The following is a 24,333-nucleotide window of genomic DNA, read 5'->3' as shown; positions in this document are numbered from 1 at the left end:
TACTATGACATTTTTTTGGTTGACATTTTTTGATGGACTTATAAGTATACTATGACATTTTTTGGTGATTTTTTATGACTAAGTATACTATGACATTTTTTGGTGATTTTTTATGACTAAGTATACTATGACATTTTTTGGTGATTTTTTTTATGACTAACTATACTATGACATTTTTTGGTGATTTTTTATGACTAACTATACTATGACATTTTTTAACCATTTTTGATGCCATACTATACTATGACATTTTTTGGTGATTTTTGACACCTATGACATTTTTTGACCGTTTTTGACGCCATACTATACTATGACATTTTTTGGTAATTTTTTATGACTAAGTATACTATGACATTTTTTGGTGATTTTTGATACCTTACTATATTATGACATTTTTTGGTGATTTTTGACACCATATTGTACTATGACATTTTTTGGTGATTTTTGACGCCATACTATACTATGACAATTTTTGACCATTTTTGACCCCTTAGTATATTGACATTTTTTGGTGATTTTTGACGCCATATTATAGTATGACATTTTTTGACCGTTTTTGACGCCATACTATACTATGACAATTTTTGACCATTTTTGACCCTTTACTATACTATGACATTTTAGTGATTTTTGATGCCATACTATACTATGACATTTTTTGACCGTTTTTGATGCCATACTATACTATGACAATTTTTGACCATTTTTGACCCTTTACTATACTATGACATTTTAGTGATTTTTGATGCCATACTATACTATGACATTTTTTGACCATTTTTGATGCCATAGTATAATACAATTTTTTAAAAATACATTTTAACAGTATACTATAGTATGACATTTTTTGGCCATTTTTGATGCCTTATATACCATGAAAATTTTGGAATAGTTTTGATGCATTGTCATACTGTGACATATTTTGATGGTGTTTGACATCTGTTTGATGTGTTGATGCCTTATGTTAATGTGACATTTTAACATCTACTTTGGACTACTTTTACTTCTGCATTGCTTTTATCTAAGATTATTTCTACTGTTACCTCAAATATTAATTACTTTTACTATTATGTATTACTTATCTTATTAAATATTACTTCTAAACTTACAGATAACTTTCATTGCTGCAAGCTACATTTAGTAACAAATTGACTACTACACCTTACTTCTGATATTGCTAATTATATTTACATCATTTCTGCTAATACAAATTACTTATGCAGTATTTTATATAGCAGATTACTTCTATTATTATTATTATTATTATTTTCTGATATACTGAATACTGAACAGTTTAATGTCAGTGCTGTGTGTTGGACAGTTGATGTAAAGCTGTTTGTGAATTGCCTCTGTCCTGGTCTCAAAGAACTTCTTCATTGTACGAAGACTCTCTGTGATTGTGGACAATGTTTCTGTGATCGTGGACTACATCTCTGTGATCGCGGACAACGTCTCTGAGATTATAAACAAAGTCTCTACAATCATTGACAAGGTCTCTGAACACAACTAATCAGGGACCGATTGCGAACGATGTCTCCCTCATCCTCAAAAATGTCTCTCCAATCTTTGATGATGTCTCTGCGATCGTGGACGATGTTGTGGATGAAGTGGTTACACCTGGAGGAAATCAAAGAGAAACATACAAAGGAAAATGATCAATACACTACTACCTATTCCTAATCAACAGTTTAACCATGAAAACAGTACGGTGTAGTTTAATGTGTCTCGCACATCCACATAATTAAGATTTGGATTATCATGTCCTATCAAACTGAAGGTACGATATTTTTCAATCCCATTTTTGACTGATCCTGAACAAATACAATCCAAGACAGAAACATTTAGTGTTTGTTGGCTCTGAGGTGTTTGATATTGTTTGGTGAGAAGGTGAGGAGAGCTACAGTCACTTTGTCCACAGATATGACACTGACAACTATTGTGATATTTCTTTTTTAACACCAAGAATGCCAAATATTTGCTTCAAGACAAAGACTTGAGGTGAGAATTTAATAGCTTTCTTTGTCATATGATAAATAGTAAATACTGCTGATTAAGCAAAACAAGACATCTGAAAACATCACCTTGACCTCTGAGTAATTACAGTTAGTACTTTTTCTGATTTAACAGACGTGATTAATCAGTTCTTATTATATTCAGTACTAAATTCATTAAATACCAAGGTTTGGACGTTGTCTCTCTGCGATCATGGACCATGTCTCTGTGATCGTTGACGTCTCTGTGATCATAGACTAAAGTTGATGTAAAGCTGTTGGTGAATTACCTGGAGGCCTCTGTCCTGGTCTCACCGAACTTCTTCGTTGTATGAAGACACTCTGTGATCGTGGACTACGTCTCTGTGATCGCGGACAATGTCTCTGAGATTATGGACAAAGTCTCTGCGATTATTGACAGTGTGTCTGTGATTGTGGACAATGTCTCTAAGATGATAGACTGTTTCTCTGTGACCATTAACAATGCCAGCTGATCGCGGTCATGCCGTCGAATCGAGGAACCACAGTGTCTCTACCGATTCTTGTACAGAGCTCTGCGAAGCAGTGACAATGTCTCTGATCATGGACAACGTCTCTCTCATCTTTGACAAGGTCTCTGCAATCACAGACAATGTCTCTGATCGTGGACGATGTCTCCCTCATCCTCAACAATGTCTCTCCGATCATGGACCATGTCTCTGTGATCGTGGATGATGTCTCGGTGATCGTGGACTACGTCTCTGTGATCGCGGACAATGTCTCTGAGATTATGGACAAAGTCTCTGTGATCATCGACAATGTCTCTGAACGCCGGCAATGCCGACTAATCGGGGACCGAGTCACCACGAGTCATGGACAATGTCTCCGATCGTGGACGATGTCTCCCTCATCCTCAACAATGTCTCTCCGATCATGGACCATGTCTCTACAATCGTGGACGATGCCGTGGATGAAGTGGTTACACCTGGAGGAAATCAAAGAGAAACATACAAAGGAAAACGATCAATACACTACTACCTATTCCTAATCAACAGTTTAACCATGAAAACAGTACGGTGTAGTTTAATGTGTCTCGCACATACACATAATTAAGATTTGGATTATCATGTCCTATCAAACTGAAGGTACGATATTTTTCAATCCCATTTTTGACTGATCCTGAACAAATACAATCCAAGACAGAAACATTTAGTGTTTGTTGGCTCTGAGGTGTTTGATATTGTTTGGTGAGAAGGTGAGGAGAGCTACAGTCACTTTGTCCACAGATATGACACTGACAACTAATGTGATATTTCTTTTTTAACACCAAGAATGCCAAATATTTGCTTCAAGACAAAGACTTGAGGTGAGAATTTAATAGCTTTCTTTGTCATATGATAAATAGTAAATACTGCTGATTAAGCAAAACAAGACATCTGAAAACATCACCTTGACCTCTGAGTAATTACAGTTAGTACTTTTTCTGATTTAACAGACGTGATTAATCAGTTCTTATTATATTCAGTACTAAATTCATTAAATACCAAGGTTTGGACGTTGTCTCTCTGCGATCATGGACCATGTCTCTGTGATCGTTGACGTCTCTGTGATCATAGACTAAAGTTGATGTAAAGCTGTTGGTGAATTACCTGGAGGCCTCTGTCCTGGTCTCACCGAACTTCTTCGTTGTATGAAGACACTCTGTGATCGTGGACTACGTCTCTGTGATCGCGGACAATGTCTCTGAGATTATGGACAAAGTCTCTGTGATCATTGACAGTGTGTCTGTGATTGTGGACAATGTCTCTAAGATGATAGACTGTTTCTCTGTGACCATTAACAATGCCAGCTGATCGCGGTCATGCCGTCGAATCGAGGAACCACAGTGTCTCTACCGATTCTTGTACAGAGCTCTGCGAAGCAGTGACAATGTCTCTGATCATGGACAACGTCTCTCTCATCTTTGACAAGGTCTCTGCAATCACAGACAATGTCTCTGATCGTGGACGATGTCTCCCTCATCCTCAACAATGTCTCTCCGATCATGGACCATGTCTCTGTGATCGTGGATGATGTCTCGGTGATCGTGGACTACGTCTCTGTGATCGCGGACAATGTCTCTGAGATTATAGACAAAGTCTCTGTGATCATCGACAATGTCTCTGAACGCCGGCAATGCCGACTAATCGGGGACCGAGTCACCACGAGTCATGGACAATGTCTCCGATCGTGGACGATGTCTCCCTCATCCTCAACAATGTCTCTCCGATCATGGACCATGTCTCTACAATCGTGGACGAAGTGGTTACACCTGGAGGAAATCAAAGAGGAACATACAAAGGAAAATGATCAATTACTTTTATGATTATACTTTTCTGATATGTTCAATACTGAACATGAACAGTTTAATGTCAGTGCTGTGTGTTGGACAGTTGATGTAAAGCTGTTGGTGAATTACCTGGAGGGCTCTGTCCTGGTCTCACCGAACTTCTTCGTTGTATGAAGACACTCTGTGATCGTGGACTACGTCTCTGTGATCGCGGACAATGTCTCTGAGATTATGGACAAAGTCTCTGTGATCATTGACAGTGTGTCTGTGATTGTGGACAATGTCTCTAAGATGATAGACTGTTTCTCTGTGACCATTAACAATGCCAGCTGATCGCGGTCATGCCGTCGAATCGAGGAACCACAGTGTCTCTACCGATTCTTGTACAGAGCTCTGCGAAGCAGTGACAATGTCTCTGATCATGGACAACGTCTCTCTCATCTTTGACAAGGTCTCTGCAATCACAGACAATGTCTCTGATCGTGGACGATGTCTCCCTCATCCTCAACAATGTCTCTCCGATCATGGACCATGTCTCTGTGATCGTGGATGATGTCTCGGTGATCGTGGACTACGTCTCTGTGATCGCGGACAATGTCTCTGAGATTATAGACAAAGTCTCTGTGATCATCGACAATGTCTCTGAACGCCGGCAATGCCGACTAATCGGGGACCGAGTCACCACGAGTCATGGACAATGTCTCCGATCGTGGACGATGTCTCCCTCATCCTCAACAATGTCTCTCCGATCATGGACCATGTCTCTGTGATCGTGGATGATGTCTCGGTGATCGTGGACTACGTCTCTGTGATCGCGGACAATGTCTCTGAGATTATGGACAAAGTCTCTGTGATCATCGACAATGTCTCTGAACGCCGGCAATGCCGACTAATCGGGGACCGAGTCACCACGAGTCATGGACAATGTCTCCGATCGTGGACGATGTCTCCCTCATCCTCAACAATGTCTCTCCGATCATGGACCATGTCTCTACAATCGTGGACGAAGTGGTTACACCTGGAGGAAATCAAAGAGGAACATACAAAGGAAAATGATCAATTACTTTTATGATTATACTTTTCTGATATGTTCAATACTGAACATGAACAGTTTAATGTCAGTGCTGTGTGTTGGACAGTTGATGTAAAGCTGTTGGTGAATTACCTGGAGGCCTCTGTCCTGGTCTCACCGAACTTCTTCGTTGTATGAAGACACTCTGTGATCGTGGACTACGTCTCTGTGATCGCGGACAATGTCTCTGAGATTATGGACAAAGTCTCTGTGATCATTGACAGTGTGTCTGTGATTGTGGACAATGTCTCTAAGATGATAGACTGTTTCTCTGTGACCATTAACAATGCCAGCTGATCGCGGTCATGCCGTCGAATCGAGGAACCACAGTGTCTCTACCGATTCTTGTACAGAGCTCTGCGAAGCAGTGACAATGTCTCTGATCATGGACAACGTCTCTCTCATCTTTGACAAGGTCTCTGCAATCACAGACAATGTCTCTGATCGTGGACGATGTCTCCCTCATCCTCAACAATGTCTCTCCGATCATGGACCATGTCTCTGTGATCGTGGATGATGTCTCGGTGATCGTGGACTACGTCTCTGTGATCGCGGACAATGTCTCTGAGATTATAGACAAAGTCTCTGTGATCATCGACAATGTCTCTGAACGCCGGCAATGCCGACTAATCGGGGACCGAGTCACCACGAGTCATGGACAATGTCTCCGATCGTGGACGATGTCTCCCTCATCCTCAACAATGTCTCTCCGATCATGGACCATGTCTCTACAATCGTGGACGAAGTGGTTACACCTGGAGGAAATCAAAGAGGAACATACAAAGGAAAATGATCAATTACTTTTATGATTATACTTTTCTGATATGTTCAATACTGAACATGAACAGTTTAATGTCAGTGCTGTGTGTTGGACAGTTGATGTAAAGCTGTTGGTGAATTACCTGGAGGGCTCTGTCCTGGTCTCACAGAACTTCTTCGTTGTATGAAGACACTCTGTGATCGTGGACTACGTCTCTGTGATCGCGGACAATGTCTCTGAGATTATGGACAAAGTCTCTGCGATCATTGACAGTGTGTCTGTGATTGTGGACAATGTCTCTAAGATGATAGACTGTTTCTCTGTGACCATTAACAATGCCAGCTGATCGCGGTCATGCCGTCGAATCGAGGAACCACAGTGTCTCTACCGATTCTTGTACAGAGCTCTGCGAAGCAGTGACAATGTCTCTGATCATGGACAACGTCTCTCTCATCTTTGACAAGGTCTCTGCAATCACAGACAATGTCTCTGATCGTGGACGATGTCTCCCTCATCCTCAACAATGTCTCTCCGATCATGGACCATGTCTCTGTGATCGTGGATGATGTCTCGGTGATCGTGGACTACGTCTCTGTGATCGCGGACAATGTCTCTGAGATTATGGACAAAGTCTCTGTGATCATCGACAATGTCTCTGAACGCCGGCAATGCCGACTAATCGGGGACCGAGTCACCACGAGTCATGGACAATGTCTCCGATCGTGGACGATGTCTCCCTCATCCTCAACAATGTCTCTCCGATCATGGACCATGTCTCTGTGATCGTGGATGATGTCTCGGTGATCGTGGACTACGTCTCTGTGATCGCGGACAATGTCTCTGAGATTATGGACAAAGTCTCTGTGATCATCGACAATGTCTCTGAACGCCGGCAATGCCGACTAATCGGGGACCGAGTCACCACGAGTCATGGACAATGTCTCCGATCGTGGACGATGTCTCCCTCATCCTCAACAATGTCTCTCCGATCATGGACCATGTCTCTACAATCGTGGACGAAGTGGTTACACCTGGAGGAAATCAAAGAGGAACATACAAAGGAAAATGATCAATTACTTTTATGATTATACTTTTCTGATATGTTCAATACTGAACATGAACAGTTTAATGTCAGTGCTGTGATGGACAGTTGATGTAAAGCTGTTGGTGAATTACCTGGAGGCCTCTGTCCTGGTCTCACAGAACTTCTTCGTTGTATGAAGACACTCTGTGATCGTGGACTACGTCTCTGTGATCGCGGACAATGTCTCTGAGATTATGGACAAAGTCTCTGCGATCATTGACAGTGTGTCTGTGATTGTGGACAATGTCTCTAAGATGATAGACTGTTTCTCTGTGACCATTAACAATGCCAGCTGATCGCGGTCATGCCGTCGAATCGAGGAACCACAGTGTCTCTACCGATTCTTGTACAGAGCTCTGCGAAGCAGTGACAATGTCTCTGATCATGGACAACGTCTCTCTCATCTTTGACAAGGTCTCTGCAATCACAGACAATGTCTCTGATCGTGGACGATGTCTCCCTCATCCTCAACAATGTCTCTCCGATCATGGACCATGTCTCTGTGATCGTGGATGATGTCTCGGTGATCGTGGATGATGTCTCGTGATCGTGGACTACGTCTCTGTGATCGCGGACAATGTCTCTGAGATTATGGACAAAGTCTCTGTGATCTAATCGGGGACCGAGTCACCACGAGTCATGGACAATGTCTCCGATCGTGGACGATGTCTCCCTCATCCTCAACAATGTCTCTCCGATCATGGACCATGTCTCTACAATCGTGGACGAAGTGGTTACACCTGGAAGAAATCAAACAGAAACATACAAAGAAAAATGATCAATTACTTTTGTGATTATACTTTTCTGATATGTTCAACACCGAACATGAACAGTTTAATGTCAGTGCTGTGATGGACAGTTGATGTAAAGCTGTTTGGAAATTACCTGGAGGCCTCTGTCCTGGTCTCACAGAACCACCGGAATATGGAAATATTCAGATCATTTACATGAGTAAAAGTAACACAGAGTAAGATATTTGACTAACAGATTGGGGGAGCAGAGTTAGTGTGTTCTCTTCAGTTAAATTACTTTTTTAATAAATGGAGACTGATTGAGATGAAAAGCAATTAATCTGATTAATGAAAAAGGTGTGTCTCTGTAGAAATCCTATTCATAATGTCGTCAGACTATAATTAGATTACATACATTATTGTATTATTATAATGATACATTATAAAAATACTATTCTGATGTGGACATATGCACCCTTTGTTTACATGACAGCAGCTGTTCGCGGTGTCCGAGTACATCGTTCTTGATCAATACAACACCGATTCCAAACACTTCCCTATCAGTAATTAGCACAGTCTCGCGAGACCACTTTTCACCTCAATGAGAAATATCGTCAACATCGACACAACACTATAAACTGAACACTACAGAATTGATCTTCATCATGTGGAGGGGTTAAAATTTTGTTTCAAGTCTGGATTTGACACAAACTGTGCTTAATCAAGTATGAAGTCTACATAATTTACCAATAACGATTATATACAACATGGGATCAATGGATGGTCGTGGACAAACTACTATCAAGCACAGGCCATCAAGATACAAGACTAAGAAAATAATATGGTGTAAAACAACCACAAAGAGACAAAAGCTGGCTACAAATAAATGTGACACAGTCAAATAGAGACGCACAGCGATCACCGCGAGCTGCTAAACCCAACACACAAACTGAGAACGACACGGAAGTGATCACAGAATAGAAAACGAACCACCAAAAGATGCCAATATTTAACAATCCGTTTACGTTATGGACTCACAATCGACAGAAACACATACACACGCTTACCCACGCAATAAAAACGACTTAAAATGGAAATACTGGCAAAGAGTGTGATTAAACGAGAGGGCTAATGCGAGAGGGCTAATGCTAACACTCGCCGCTAATAGTTAGCTCGTTAGCCTTACCTCCGCGCCGCAGGTGTGTTCAGCGTTCAGCCTCACTCTGTTGAACAAGAGCAGCTCCAAAGGTTGTCTTAGCATCCGGACTTCTCCTGAGATTAACTTTCTCTCAGTGCAAACAAACCGAAGCGAACACAAACAGTAGTTTATTCTGTATTTTCATTGTTTTCTCCGGCTTAGTTTCTCTGTGTGCTCTCCTCTCTCTGCAGTGGCGCAAGGGAAATGACGTCATACGTCAACCAACGTCGACAGACAAAACGCTGATTGGTCAGATGACTGCCTGTTTCGTTTCTGATTGGTCGAATGGACTGTAATGCCTCTTTACATTGTCTTCGTTCTCTGAGTGCTTTTATACAATTCATTTGGAATTTTAGTAATTTGTTGAAAGTTAAAGTACTGAACAGGGCTCGAACCACTGAACTCTTCATCTTTAGATGTTGCAGGCATCTACTATTGGACATGTTTAACAGGCCATTCAAAACTGAACCTGATTTTATTATAAACCACAACAGTCTCTGTTTTTCATCATGAGCTGTGTGTCAGGGGATGCTGGTTTTCACAACACAGTTAAATGTGCAGATTAGGTTTTTGAAAACTGGGCCCACAATCCCAAAGATTATGCAACAGTAAATTCCCCCTGAGCCAAGCGCCACCACAGTTTAGTTTGTTGTGTGTAATTTTTCTCAAAAGCGTTAGATTTTGAAACACAACCATTCAGAGATGAAGAAAAAACATTTATTTCAACAAAATAAAATTAAAATGTATGTCTCTTGCAGCTGCTATGAAAAGAACAACTTGCTCCTCTTGAACAGAAGTTTGGGTTTTTTGTAACAGTAAACCTTTGAATGTGCAAAATTTTCTTTGTGGTCATGAAAGAAAGCAACAAAATGTAAAGCACTGTTTAGGTTTGGAAGATTATTAATTGTTGTGCATTAAATTTAAAATTGTAAGTCACAAACTGCCTCAAAGTAACTTACACAACCTGAGTGGTTTACAAAATGAGATGGTTAGATTTTATGTCCACACTGATTTGTTTCTAGTGATATACCCAAACAGATTTTTAATAAACTACTCTCTCTATTAAAAGCAACAGCTCTGAGACACAGGAGAAGGAACTGCAACTAGCCACAAGATGTCGCTGTTTGACTGTGTAATAATAAACACATCACACAATAAAAGAAACAATCCATTGTCCTGAAAAATACTTGAGCGAAAGGTGTAAAAAACATTGCGTTTACCAGCCAAAATTCAACCTATAAACACATATCAAGATCCAAAATGGAGACACAGCTGCATTAAAAGGCAATTTGTAAGCAGTTCTATGGTGACATGCTAGCTGCTAACTCTAAACTGACTTTCAAGACTACTTAAATTGTCTATATAAATGGGAAACAGCGTTGTCCCGTGGCTATTTACAATAAGGCGAAGCGAACTACTGATGAGAGGGGTTTGGAAGAAAAACAAGAGTCAAGCAGCTCTTTTTAAAAAGATTATATATTACAGAAACAGGAATTTAAAAAAATTACTTACACACATTTTAAAATAATACTTTTTTCTCTTTTCAGCACCATTTTTTTATGTTGAAATGTTCGTCTTCAACACAATAAAAACAAACAAAAGTTGAGGTCATTCTCTCTGGAGAATCTCAAAGACAGATTTTTTTTTTAATTTTTAGGTTTTGGCTATCCCGCCCCGTTTCCCTGCTATATAAAAAAAGACAAACAAATTAAAAAAACAAAACAAAACAAACAAATAAATCCAGACCCCTAGTATGATATCACCCCATAGCCACTTTATACTTACAAATATTAATCTTATGAATCACTTTTAATCCCATGGTGGCTGACAGAGTTGTCCCCTCCCTCTCACAGCCTTTCTCCTACGCGCTGTGGTCTCACATTGAAGTTAAGAAGATCAGAGGATCGTGTTTCAGTATTTTTAGCTGACTGAGTGAACTGCATTTGCATTTCTAAGCCCAGATAAGCAATAACCTGAGCCTGAAACCATAATACGCCAAGTCAAACAGTAGCAACGACAAGGAAATGTGACAGAACTGGAGAGTCACCATTTAATTATTACAGTGGAAGCAAAATTTAACAGCACAGTACAGTTGATGAAAACACTAAAAAGGGATATTACAATAAAATATGGCCACAGATTCTTTGGTTGTACAAAAGGAGTTTGGACAGGGCGTGAACAGAAGCACCATTACTCAGGCTGGTAGTGAGTTTAACATGTAAGTCACTTGCTTCACTTGACCTTCAAGTGTCAGCTACAGGAAATAAATACAAATGAAATATACCACATTTGACTGGAATATTTGGTGGTTCTTGTTTTTTTAATCTCAAAGCACCCTGTTTGTTTTAAATAAATACAATAGAATATCACTATTTCTGTACAAATGGAGTGTAATGCACATTTTCCCCAGTAAAAAGCTTCATGAAATTGTAAAAAAAGAGACTAAAGAAAATGGAGGACTCAAAGTGAATACTAAAACTTTTATGATTTGGTATAATTAGCACCTTGCCACACAGTTTCTTTCAGTAAAGCATGCTTTTTATTCACTGCTACAGAAAAAAGAGGAGGGAACTTTGAATCTGATGTACATATTTAAACCCTGATGATGTTCTGTGCTTGGATGCAAAGTCAGAAAATGTGTTCTGGATGGAAAACAAAAATCAAAGTAACCAGAAAGTGACTCAGGAAATACTGGACTGTGGTCGTGACCCTGGTAGCATGATCCATGATTTAAAGAAGAATCATCAGCCATTTTAAAAGGAACCAGTAACATGCAAGTACAATAGCATCACATTAAGCACAGTTTACAAAAATAATGGCTTTTAAATTCACTGGTTCAGGTATCGACACATCTTCTATCCTGCCTCACTGCACGCAGCAGGTTTTGTCCAATGTTAACAAATGAACAGTTCAGAAGAGAGTTTCTGCTGCTCTCAGGGCTGAGGACAGATTGTCCAGTTAAAAAAGAATAAATCCTGTTTCACACTGGACTCCACTGACCTCACTGCATATCAACAGAAAGATTTTTAAATCGTCAGTTAGAGCTGTGAATCACATTTTTAGACTGTTTTAATAAAACTGCAAGGTGGTCATAAGGAGAATATTACAAAATGTAAAAATTCACTTGGTGGCAGTTTGAACAAGACAAGAACAGATCAGTCTGACAAGCAGGACCCTGCTGGTATTATTTGGTCAGTTCCCTCTTTTTGTTCTGGGTGGAAACTGGTGGCATTAATTCTTTGGTTCCTTTTGATGCAATAAGATAAGAGCTGAGAGTTACTCTGTGTTTCCAATGTGAGCAACATGACTGACAAGTCACTACAGGAGTAGACAGAGAAGTTAGCCCTTACAGAGATGCCACAAATGTTTATGTGACTACTGGCTGTCATTTTCCTGTCAGTTTTGGTGTCTGCTGTTTTGATTAGATTTGTGGCTCATGAGTAGTTCTGGCTGGCAAATGCAAAACAGATGAAAAGTTGATTCAAAACTTTCAATTCTCAGCAACTTTTTATCTGAATGACTAAAGGAATAAATGCCCCACAAACGCCAAGGCCACGAACCACAACACAGTTTAACTGTTCAAAACATCATGGAGCCTCTTGTCATAAAAAAAAGTGACTGTCAAACAAACTGCTCGCAATGTCAATGTGGGATTAAAGAAATCGAAATGATGTCTGAGTGTGACCCTTTTTTGGGAGGAGGAGGGGGGAGGTAGAGCAGGTGAGATGAGTGGAAAAAAGAGAGACAGCGGGGAGGAGAGAAGAGTGAGAGGGGGATCGGAGACGGGGGGCTTCAGGCCTCAAGTTGCCGGCTTGCGCTCTCTTTCTCAGGCCGGCCCCTTTCGCTGCTGGTAAAGAAAACACTGTTTTATTCCGAAGAACACTCTCTCCTGGTTTTTTCTTCCTTTCTCGCGTTTGTTCGCCTGAGCGATGGTCTCCTCTTCGCGAGTTTTTTTTATTTCTCTCCTCTTTTTTTTTTTTTTTTGACGTCCATTAATTGTTGGGAGGATGTTGCTTTCCCCAGGCACGTACTTGAGTGTGAGTGCGTGTTTGTCTCACAACAGCATCTGTGTGTGTAAGTGTGTGTGTGTCTGTGGGTTTGTGTGTGTATTTCATATCATTTACAAGTTAATTTACAAATTACTGGGCATGTATGTTTATTATATATAAGTGTGTCTCTAAGTGCATGTGTGTGTGAGCATTTGCATGTGTTGTTCTCTGCATGGTGTGTGTATATGTGTGTTTTTAGCCTTGGAAACAGACAGGTCCCACTTCAAAGCCAAACTGCTGGTTGCTCTCCCCAAAGTCTGACACTTTGATATCCAGCAGAGGAAGATGCTCCACCTGTGGTGTGTTGATCTCCAGGACTGTCCTGTCAAAGCCCTTACGATACTGCAGAGAGAGACACAGAGAAAGAGACATCAGAAATCAGAACCAAGATATTTACATGTGGCATAATTGTGAGAAAAGATTGTTTGTCTATGGTTGTGTTTTATTATTTTTGAAGACAACATCTAATCCACCAAATCTGGAAATTCTCAAATGTCTTAAGCTAAGTGCTTCATACCATCCTGTTAATGCCAACAGCTTTAGAAGGTCAATAACATCAGAAGCCATTTATGTGTGTAAACTCACAGAGCAGCCATCGACCAAGGCTTTGATGTAAGGGTTGGTCTCGTAGCTCAGCTCCTCCTCGTTTGCACCCTGGAGGTGAAGCGCCCTCTCGTAGTTGTTCTTGGCGCTTCTGTCGGACCAGGCCACTGAGCGGTGGCAGTTGTAGGTGAAGTTCTGGCGGGCCTGGACGCTCAAGAGACGCAGGAAGCCCAACTGGACCACACCCACAGGCTCGCCATTAGAGTCCACATAGGAGAACTGGGAGGAAGAGGAAGAGGAGGTAATATAGGAAAAGGGGGGAGGAAAAATATATGTGAGAACAAAATACTTAAGCATAGACTGAATTATAAACTAAAAACAAAAGTCTAACTAGCCAGGGTTACTAACCTTACTACCAGTGGTGAACTGACTGTACCAGGATCCTGGAGTCTCTTTGTCCCAGGAGCTCATCTTCACCTGCAGAAAGGAAATGCCCACATCGCATATTACAGTTAGACATGTTTAGTTTGATATGATGGATTTGGAATCAATAAATAAATAAACTTGTGTAAGAAAATAAGACCACTGAATCATTGTAACACTCATATCTTGTTAGTTTGAATATTTAATTTTAGTGTTGCCGATTTGGTGACTGACCGTGTTGATGCTCTTGCTGGGATACAGGCAAGTCTCTGCTCCATTGGTGAAATTGCAGAAGACCTTGAAGGAGTCTCTGGAGCAGCCCTGGTTGGGGTCGATCCAGTACTCTCCTGCAGAGGGTGACAAAGGGACAAAGAAAGGTGGAAAACATCTCTTAGTATTTTTTTTATTGTTAAAATTATTCAGTTTTTTGTGTAATGCCCATTGATTATATGTTGTTCTGTTGGCATAAGGATGTCTGTAATTTGCATAAATGTTCCATTTAATGAAAAAAGAAGCGCTTTTATGTCAACAACAGGACAGACACTCGATGGGGGAATCATTATTCTCAGAAGGTGACTAGTAAATTTTGGTTCTTTACCGTCTTTGAGGTCTGGCTGGCTGAGGTGCAGGTCCTGACAGGTGCGGGCAGGGCTGTCCTGGGTGCCCAGAGGGAAACGCATGGTCTCGATCTCCTGTCGAAGGGAGTTGAGAGAGCCGAAGATTTCCTCCATGCCCTCACTGCCCATCAGGAACTCAGTGCCAGCGGCATCAGATGCAGGCATGTCAGGATCGGACTCGGGGAGCAGCTGGCTGGCGTCGATGGAGCGCTTGGACTTGGGACTCCTCTGGATGGGCAAGGGCTGAATGACCTCACCTGGTGGGCCCTGGGAAGCAAGTTTACATTTGAATCAGTTAATTGACAATCAACAGTGAGGTGCAAAGAACGAGCGTTTAAAAAATTCAAAGAAAAGCGAAATACTTACTGGAGGGCCAGGAGATCCCTGTACACCCTTTTCTCCCTTTGGACCAGCTCCTCCCTAAAACAGCAGGGGAAATATTTGAAAAGCATTACAACATCAAATTAAAGTAAAATGTAATTTTCAGAACAATTCATTCATGCTGTGGTACAAACACTTTTAAAATATACTCACAGTAGCACCCTTAGCTCCTTTGATACCTTGAGGACCCTGGAAAAGATATGAGACTTCAGTGTTATGATAGTGGTCGTCCTTCAGTGTGTCACTGCTGTCTCTTACTATTTACTGTGAAACTCAAAACATCATGTGACTGGAGCCAAGAGGGAGAAGACAGTGAGACATACTGATGTGATAAAACAGTAAAAGCACTCACAGGCAGACCAGGAGGACCAGCAGGGCCGATGGGTCCAGTGCCTCCAGGCATTCCCTATAACAACACATGAGACATGACGTGAGAATACATGTCATATATTATTGTATAATGAATGTGAATAATGGTGGATGAGCTGCCCCTCTAGAACAGACAGAGGTTGGACTTACAGGCTCTCCTTTAGGGCCGGAGGATCCCTGAGGACCAGCCAGACCTCGGTCTCCCTTCTCTCCCTGCTCTCCTGGGGGTCCAATGAGACCAATAAGACCTGGGTGTCCCTTCTCTCCCTTGGCACCAGGATCTCCACGCAGACCGGGCAAACCGGGTGGACCCTGCAGGAGGTGAAGAAAAGAAAGAAGAAGAGAGGAAGAAGACAGGGATGAGACGAGAACCATCAAAAACAGGAGGTGGAGAGAGAGAGGATGGGAGAGAGGGATGATGGGAGGGGGAGAGGTGGAGGATTGATTGCTGCTGTTTGATCAAAACTAACATTACAACTTAATTTAACGCACTGCATGTCAAAATGCAGAGGAGGTGTATGATTGAATATGAAGAGGTACTGTTATCTTACAAGAGGTCCAGGTGGTCCTTTCTGTCCAGCAGGTCCTGGGGATCCTTGCTCACCCTGGAACACAGACGCAAATTTAGCAGGTGTCCATTCAACACACCAAACAACAAAAGTTGTATACACAAGCAAAAAGCATGCAAAAGCATTACTGACCACTGATCCTGGGAGTCCTCTGAGACCTTCTGTTCCTGGTTTTCCTGGTGGGCCCTGGGGACCGACGGGGCCAGTTTTACCTGGTGGTCCAACAGCACCTGGGTCTCCCTGTAAATGATGATGATTAGAAACACGATTAAAATATTTTGTTACGTTATTCCACTCAGATGATCTGGGTAGAACCACAGCTCTGGACTCACCTTGGTTCCCTTCTCTCCCTGACGTCCCTCAGGTCCTCTTGTTCCAGCAGGACCCTGGAAAATAAAACACGTAACATTTACAAACACAAAATAAGTTGTATTCTGTAATATCAAATTCCATAATCTTTAGCAAGAAAGATCAAATGAAGGTCATTAGCTTATGTCTGCACAACAAACATTCAGAGCTCCTCAGGGGGTTCGTCTAACACACTGAATACAGCATCACTGTCTGCACTTCTTATTGGATGTCTACTGCATAATTGCTGTACTGTTGATCTAAGAGCAAGAATTTGTAAAATAAGATGCTCCTTCTTCACTTCCAGGGCATCCAGTGAAGGTTGACTGGATGAAACAGGTTTTATCCTGCAACATTCAGCAACGCCTATCCACTACATTGTGAGGAAGATGCCGAATGGATGCACGATAGAGGAATTCACTCATTCTGCCAATGTGCTGTTCATAGGAAAGTGCTCCTTGGTAGCACCAGGTGATGAGGGTGACCTTACCCTCTTTCCTGGGGGCCCGGGAGGTCCGTTCTCACCAGGAGGTCCAGGGGAGCCCTGCAGAGGCAGAGAGGGAAGATTTATGTGACTGACACTTATTAGAAAACTTCACTCACGTATCTGCATTACAGCATCTTTTGACTTACAGATTCTCCAGGTTCACCGTCTTCTCCTCTTTCTCCCTTGGCGCCATCTTGACCCTGAAGTAAAGCAGATCAGGGTCAGTGGTTTTTCTTCTTGTTCAGTAAAAGCAGAAAGCTCAAGACAACATGGATATGAAAACTGAACTATTAGGAGATCTGCAGCCACAGACAGCATGCTTTGAAATATTTGAAATCTAACAGAGCATATTATTAATATGCTGCTTAAAAAAAAGATACTCACTCTGGGTCCAACCTCACCAGGGGGACCAGGATCACCAGGGAAGCCAACAGGACCCTGAAGTTAGAAAAAAGAAGTCGTCTTAAGTCATTGATCTGCATCCTAATGTGATTATGGTTGTGTTTGTTAGCGCTCATTTCGTTGTGGGTGTCATACAGGGTTTCCTTTGGGCCCGTCGTCTCCAGGTCGTCCTCGTCCTCCAGCAGGTCCAGCAGTTCCAGGTTGTCCGGCCTCTCCCTTCTCTCCACGCTCTCCACGAGGACCCTGGAGACAGAAGACAGAACTCCTGGTTAGTTCATGGACGCTACTGATCAGTCAGTGAAGGCACAGACTCCTGATATCTCCACCCATAAGGTGTTCGACACTCAGACACCCACCTTCTTTCCAGGCTCTCCTACAATTCCAGGTGGTCCAGCCTCACCAGGCTCTCCCTGTGGAGAAAGCAGTATTTCTTTTAGTTATCAGGACAAGTTGAAATGAGTCCAGTTTTGATTTTTTTGGACACCGTTAAACTCATGCAGGAACGTCACTTTAATTCTTTATCTCTGTACCTTCTCTCCAAGAGGTCCAGGATTACCCAAACCACCGGGAGGACCTTGAGGACCCTGAAAAACACATACAAAACAATTCAGACAAAAGGATTTAATAATTTACATCAAAATGGTCGCAAAAAAGAAAGAGCTGGAATCACTCACATCAGCACCACTGGGCCCAGCAGGGCCGCGGGGTCCTGGAGGACCTGGAGGACCCTGGAAACATAAAGAGAGGTGTGATTTTATCATCCTGTATGAATTCATTGTGATAGAAGAAGTCACTGAACCAGGTATCATGGTAATGAGTTATTTCTGAAACTCACCAGAGGTCCAACATCTCCTGTCTCTCCCTTCTCACCTGGTGGTCCTGGCAATCCCTGCAGGACAAAGACTTCATGTAAATATTTCTGTTTATCTCAGAATCTACAAATAAAAACGTAAAGATTTGAGTGAATCTGCCTCTGAAACAAATGTTGTGGTTTTTACCTGCAGTCCGATTGGTCCTGGGGCTCCTGGGAATCCTCTGGATCCTTCATCACCTTTAGCTCCAAAAGGCCCCTGCTGGCCCCTTGGTCCAAGCTCTCCATCAGCACCCTGCACCACAGGGGATAAACAGAAAACATTATCTTCTGCTGTTCATGATAGCGACTGAACGTGTCTTAGCACAGAGGGAAAAGTCTCTGTCATATGGGAAGTTATGGGTTTTATTTCCCAGAAACTCAACTACCACCAAACGCATCCAGTTAATTCAATCAGGAACAAGTACTTTTTTCCTCAAAGATTTAAAGTTTGAACTTACAGCAGGACCAGGCTGACCGACGGGACCCATTGGCCCAGGTGGACCAGGAGGACCCTACCAACACACAAAAAACAGTGAGTAAGCGATAAATAGAGAAACAGCATCATGAGAAAATTTACATTCAAAAATGAAATTCTGATCAATCTTAGGGCTTAAACACAAGTCACTGTCACTCACATGCTCTCCTTTCGCTCCCTTGGCGCCCTTCTGACCAGGCTCTCCAACCTCACCCTGAAATAACGAGGAAACATCTCATTACAACAACAGCAAGTCTGAAACAAACTGATGAAATTAATGATCATCAAGCCACATTGAGACATTATTCTGGATGATTAATAAGGTACTCAGAGTTACTGGCCTTGTCTCCGTCCTCTCCAGGTACTCCAGGTGGTCCAGCAGGGCCAGGCAGACCCACGGGACCCTGCACTCCATCACGACCTGCTGGGCCAATTGGCCCTTTCTCGCCCTTAACAGGAGAAAAGAGTCAAAGAGGAGAGTCAGTATTTGATATTTGTGTTTTTGTACATCAAATTAAATACACTGCTGCACAATGGATACAAATTTCCAGAATACTCACAGGAACTCCCTTCTCTCCCAGCAGGTCCTGGAGGCCCCTGAGGGCCTGGTCTGCCAGGAGGTCCAACAGGTCCAGCAGTACCAGCTGGTCCCCTCTCACCAGGGAGACCCTAGAAAAATACAATGAGTACTGAGTTACATCTTCTGTTGACAAACTGTAATGATTTCAGTATATTAACAAAATATTACTGTTATGATCCATTAGTTTAAGTTGGGATGTTATGAAAATGAACTTCTCATATGGTTTGAAACGTACAGCAGGTCCAGGAGGTCCGGCAGGTCCTTCACTTCCCTTCAGTCCTCCACCTCCCTGGAAGAAAAGACAAAAAGGAGTAATCAGTAACTTTTCACTTCACCTCAGCTGCACACTTTTATCCAGAGGTCAGTTTATTTCTATTAAGCTTAAAAGTATCTTGACAGCCTATGCAGTATTTATCTCGGTCATAAATACTCACAGGGGTTCCAGGCAGTCCTCTCTCTCCGGGGAAGCCTCTCAGTCCTGAGGGCCCATCTTTACCAGGACCTCCTGGTGGTCCAGGATCTCCCTTTGGTGCCCTCCTTTTCCTGAGGGACCAGGAAGTCCCTGCTCTCCCAGGTGGACCTGGGGGTCCGGGGTGGCCACGCTCGGCCCATGGGGCCGGTCTCTCCTGATGGACCCTGGGAGGTTGGAGGAATAGATGGAGATGGAGAGGGAAAAGAAGGAGGAGGAAGATGTTGTTCTGAAAAACTGATGTAATTTATTTTATCAGTGATGAGAGAATTATGCACCATGATAAAGGAACTTACCTGAGGTCCAACAACTCCAGGAGGCCCAGGTGGACCCATCTTACCTTGGAAACCCTGTTGGAGATAAACTCAGTTAACAGATAATCTACTAAATACTGAACTTCCTTCCTCTTGTCTCAATCGTCAAAACAACTCAACTTTTTCTGTATCTAATGGAAAGGGTGAACTGTGCATTATAATATTTGCTTATGACATGATCAGAAACAGCTGAACATTTAGGGATTATTAAGGATTATTGTGACTGTTTGGCAGATGTCTAAAGAGAGCTTGTTCAGTACATAACTATCCACAACTCCAAAGGATGTCACCAAATAATTTCCAGTTTTAAAACCAACAGAAAATGGTGTAAAGCACATAAATGATATATTCTTTTCCACTGTGTAAAAAACATCTATAACTGAGTGACTGCATCTGTGCATAATTTAATAATTTAAAGAAATGAAAACACCAAACAACCTTTAAAAGTAATGAAAAAAAAACAACTTACAACTTCTCCTCTCTGCCCGGGTGTCCAGGCAGTCCATCCTTTCCTGTGGTCCCTGTGAGGAAACATTGATTAAGGATCAAATATTCATTAAATCTCCACCATTAGAGAGAAAGAGGGAACATTAAACCCACGTTGAACAAATCAGTCTATGAGAAAGTGGTACCAAAACATTTTCTTACAGGAGGTCCCTTTGGTCCGGGGAAACCGTTGGCTCCCTGAGGCCCAGGCAATCCCTGATGAGACAACAACATGTGATATAATAAGAACATATGATAATATCAAACAGAGCCATATTATGAAAATCTTGTCATGTGAGACACAAGGTCTGAATGTAATCTCTGCTACCTGGCAGGTCATGAAAATTAAGGGCTTACCCTCTCTCCAGGAGGACCAGGAGGGCCATCACTTCCTGAAGTTCCCTGGAGGGAAATAATGAGATGAGACAGTACATAAAAATTGAATCATAAACTCTATTACATAGGCTTCACATCACTTCTGAGCCAAGTTATTCTGAGGCAAAGATCTAGAAAAAACATACATAAATGACTCTAGTGTTTAGGAGGGATGGCCAAAGAATAGTTTTCTGAAGATAAGAATTTTTATTGATTGTTTGAGTTATTAAATCTAAAAAACAAACTATCCAAGTTCAGTATAATCTGGATAAATTGACAAACCTTTGCTCCTGGTTTCCCGGTTGCGCCCCTCGGTCCTCTCTGCCCTCTGGGGCCCTGATGGTCACAAACAATAAGTGTACTTAATGAAAAGCCTTCATAGGTCAAAGCAAATGCAAATGTGGTGTAAATGAATTATATCAACAGCTTGAGTTGAAGAAAGACCATCATCCTCTGAGCAGAAAAGCTTTTATAAATTGAATGAATGAATGTGAAATGGTACCGTTGGTCCTCTTTGTCCTCTTGGTCCTGGTTTGCCAGAAAGACCCTGAAAAACAGAAACAATTACAGACTCACTCAGACAGAGGTAAACTGTGTGCTAGAAACACAACGTTATCTAGAGTTCAGTCAAGATTATTTGTGTAGGGATAATTAATGCTGAAGCTTCTGATTCGTCTACAGAACTATCCACTTACCCGTGTTCCCTTCTCGCCGTTTGAACCAGGGAATCCTGGGAATCCGAGAGATCCCTAAGAAACAAATCAACATCTCAACATCAGCACTGTTTAGTGTGAAAACAGAAGTCATGAATGAATGAATAAATGATGTAAATGTTTCTTTACCTTGGGTCCTTGTCTTCCAGGATATCCAGGAAGTCCAGGTACACCAAGTTTACCCTAGAATCCCATGATGACATCATTAATCAATTGTTGTTAAAGATTACTGACCTGTCAACAACAAACTGTATTACAGAACTGGGAATATATGCTATAATGAAAGGCAGCTGATACTGTGCTACAGTCACATTAACATGCAATAAAATGAAGGGAAAATGTCTTGCAGAAACTCAAATGTGTATGTCAGTAAAAGGCTAAAATACAGTCATTTTCATGTATAAATTCCACATCCCTTTCACACAAGTTTATATACAACCACAAGGGGGCAGCACATTACATTTCCTCTAATGTAAAAAGGAAGCCTTCCCTTATTTTTAAGAAAATGGGAATTATCTTGGTAAATTTGAGGAAATAGCTGCATTTGTATTTGTAGAGAAAACGATGATTCCCCTTAGAATATCTGTAACCCATCTCATGTTACTCAGAGCCAGTCATGTAATCTTGTGATCACTGAACGGGTCATACCTTCTCTCCAACCAGACCAATTGGTCCGATCTCACCAGGGGGTCCGACGCGACCCTTTGGCCCCTCTGGACCATCCTCTCCTCTGGGCCCTGGTACTCCAAGCTCACCCTGTCAGCAGGAGATAAACAAAACCATCAGAATAAATCAACACAGTATATAAAGTTTATCAATCAGACCAGCACTCCATCCATCCATCACTACATTAATGAACCAATCAACCAGCCAGTTAAACCACATCTTAAACTATTTTACCCTCTCTCCCTTGGCACCAAATCTCCTTTAATTCCAGGGAAACCATCTTCTCCCTTGAAACACAAACACATAAAACAATATATCAACATATATTATGCAAGAACCTGAAACTTTCCTGTTTTTATTTTGCTAAATAAATAATGTAATATTAGTGTAGATTACCAGAGCAACTGTCATTTAAGAGATGATATTTCTTGAGTGAGTGATGTATATTTTTGAAATATCATTCTGTAATTAATCACTTACCTTCTCTCCCTTGTGGCCCTTCAGACCACGGATTCCTTGAGCTCCCTGCAATCAAAGCAATAAATAATCAGAGCAGATAGAGAGATATGAATGCAATACAAAACCTGAAAAGATGAACTGTACTGACCTTGATGCCACGAGGACCAGGATAGCCAATAGCTCCCTGGGGACCGTTGGGACCCTGCACAACAACACGATAAATATGTTAAAGTAAATATGTTGGGTGTCAACAACTACAACAGTCATATCTAATTAGTCAAGTTGAGTTTGTTAGATTAAAGCGATGTTGTGTGATGGGTTATGACTGACACCCACCTGGTTTCCTTTGGTGCCAGAAGGCCCCTCCTTTCCTGGGTGACCCTGAAAAGAGAAGACAGAGCTCAAGCCTCATGAAGGACATCTGGTGTTGGTGAATTCAACTTGTAACGATGTAAAAAAATAAAAAAGGGAGAGACAAACGTACAGGAGGGCCATCAGCACCAGGCATTCCTGGCAGACCTGGTTTTCCTGTGGGACCCTGATGGAAAGAAGGTGGTCATGAGTGAAATACATTAGAGGATATAAGGTCCCATAAACACTCTATTTAAAATATTTCAAATCTGAATGAAATTAAGATGAAATTTAGGTTTTATTTGTTCAACAGATTTAACATCTGATTGTATCCATCTTTCTTTTCCAGAGCTACATGTATTTCTCTGCAGGCTCTGCTCCAGCCCAGAGGGTGGTGCTATTTCACTTGAATCTGTTTGGTACCTTCCATCAAACACCAGGAAAAGAATCACTTCTGCTAAAAATAGTTCAACTACTTATCTGACAAGTATCAACAATGTTACTTCAGGTGCCATAATCACAGAGGTTAATTAGTGAGATACAGAGACGTCAGTAGGTGCATTTAAAAAAAACTTTTTACAGAACTCTGAAATAAATGACTCTCATGTACCAGGACGTGTAAATAAAAATCAAGAGCAGTAAAACTATCAAACCAAAACAAAAAACAAACTCCAATGTAATATGCATCTCCTAAAACACATTTTAAAATCTGCCTCATGTGTCTCCTCCTTCATGAATGAAAGGGGTTTAGTAAGTGAAATAAATAAGTTCATCCCGGTCATTGTATTGTATGACTTGATTGTTGAATAGATTTCCATAAACAAGTCAACTTCATGTATTTTGTGGTTCTTTTAAGACAGAATAACCTTGTGTATTTTTGGTTTCTTACTTTCTCTCCTGGGGGTCCGACAGGTCCCTGAGGTCCGGCATTCCCTGCAAAAATAAATAAACAAACACATGAGATCTACACTCAGTGTATGGATGAATACACAGGCTCAATATTACTGTGTCCTCTTGTTTTTGTGTACATGTGTATGGCACACATACTGTCCAGCTGTCCTCTGTCTCACCTGAGTTCCTGGGGTTCCCTGTTGACCTGGAGGTCCTGGCTCTCCTTGGGGACCCTGAGAGACAGAAATAGAAGAAGATGAGAAAACAGTGGGACAGAGAGAAGAACAGATGAGGAGGAGATCATATCTTTTTTTGTGTTCTCTTAATGAGCTTCTAATCATCATCATGTCTGATTCAAAAGTACAAGTT

General features: G+C 41.6%; 1 protein-coding gene and 1 long non-coding RNA gene across 3 annotated transcripts; both read right to left on the bottom strand.

Annotated features, from left to right (window-relative positions):
* Positions 1-1,591: 1,591 nt before the first annotated feature.
* LOC127139321 (uncharacterized) lies at positions 1,592-7,735 on the bottom strand. 2 transcript variants are annotated; one of them, XR_007809493.1, is made up of 6 exons: positions 7,308-7,735; positions 6,274-7,162; positions 5,465-6,126; positions 4,429-5,317; positions 3,620-4,281; positions 1,592-1,617 (listed from the first exon to the last, which is right to left on the bottom strand). It is a non-coding gene; the product is annotated as an uncharacterized LOC127139321 (long non-coding RNA). The 2 variants fall into 2 exon arrangements; XR_007809494.1 differs by lacking the exon at positions 4,429-5,317.
* A 3,445-nt stretch (positions 7,736-11,180) lies between these two features.
* LOC108887000 (collagen alpha-1(V) chain-like) lies at positions 11,181-24,197 on the bottom strand (the record flags this gene model as incomplete). Its single annotated transcript, XM_018682169.2, is given in 46 exon segments — positions 11,181-13,535; positions 13,779-14,015; positions 14,145-14,213; positions 14,394-14,506; positions 14,758-15,043; positions 15,143-15,196; positions 15,311-15,346; positions 15,510-15,563; positions 15,677-15,838; positions 16,078-16,131; positions 16,228-16,335; positions 16,428-16,481; positions 16,934-16,987; positions 17,077-17,130; positions 17,315-17,368; positions 17,468-17,575; positions 17,689-17,742; positions 17,863-17,916; positions 18,007-18,060; positions 18,168-18,221; positions 18,331-18,438; positions 18,644-18,697; positions 18,821-18,874; positions 19,002-19,109; positions 19,221-19,238; positions 19,240-19,329; positions 19,476-19,529; positions 19,675-19,845; positions 19,847-19,876; positions 20,006-20,059; positions 20,486-20,544; positions 20,656-20,725; positions 20,867-20,911; positions 21,167-21,220; positions 21,387-21,431; positions 21,580-21,633; positions 21,727-21,780; positions 22,246-22,353; positions 22,498-22,520; positions 22,523-22,550; positions 22,744-22,788; positions 22,871-22,924; positions 23,059-23,103; positions 23,207-23,260; positions 23,963-24,006; positions 24,144-24,197. Coding segments are annotated over 46 exon segments (3,437 nt in total), but the record flags the coding sequence as incomplete, so codon positions are not given.
* Between the last annotated feature and the right edge of the window lie 136 nt (positions 24,198-24,333).

This window comes from Lates calcarifer, unplaced genomic scaffold (genome assembly GCF_001640805.2).
Source record: "Lates calcarifer isolate ASB-BC8 unplaced genomic scaffold, TLL_Latcal_v3 _unitig_1173_quiver_1850, whole genome shotgun sequence".
In the NCBI taxonomy this organism is placed as follows: domain Eukaryota; kingdom Metazoa; phylum Chordata; class Actinopteri; family Centropomidae; genus Lates; species Lates calcarifer.
Note: the sequence above shows the minus strand (reverse complement) of the source record. Positions and strands in the feature narration are given on the sequence as shown.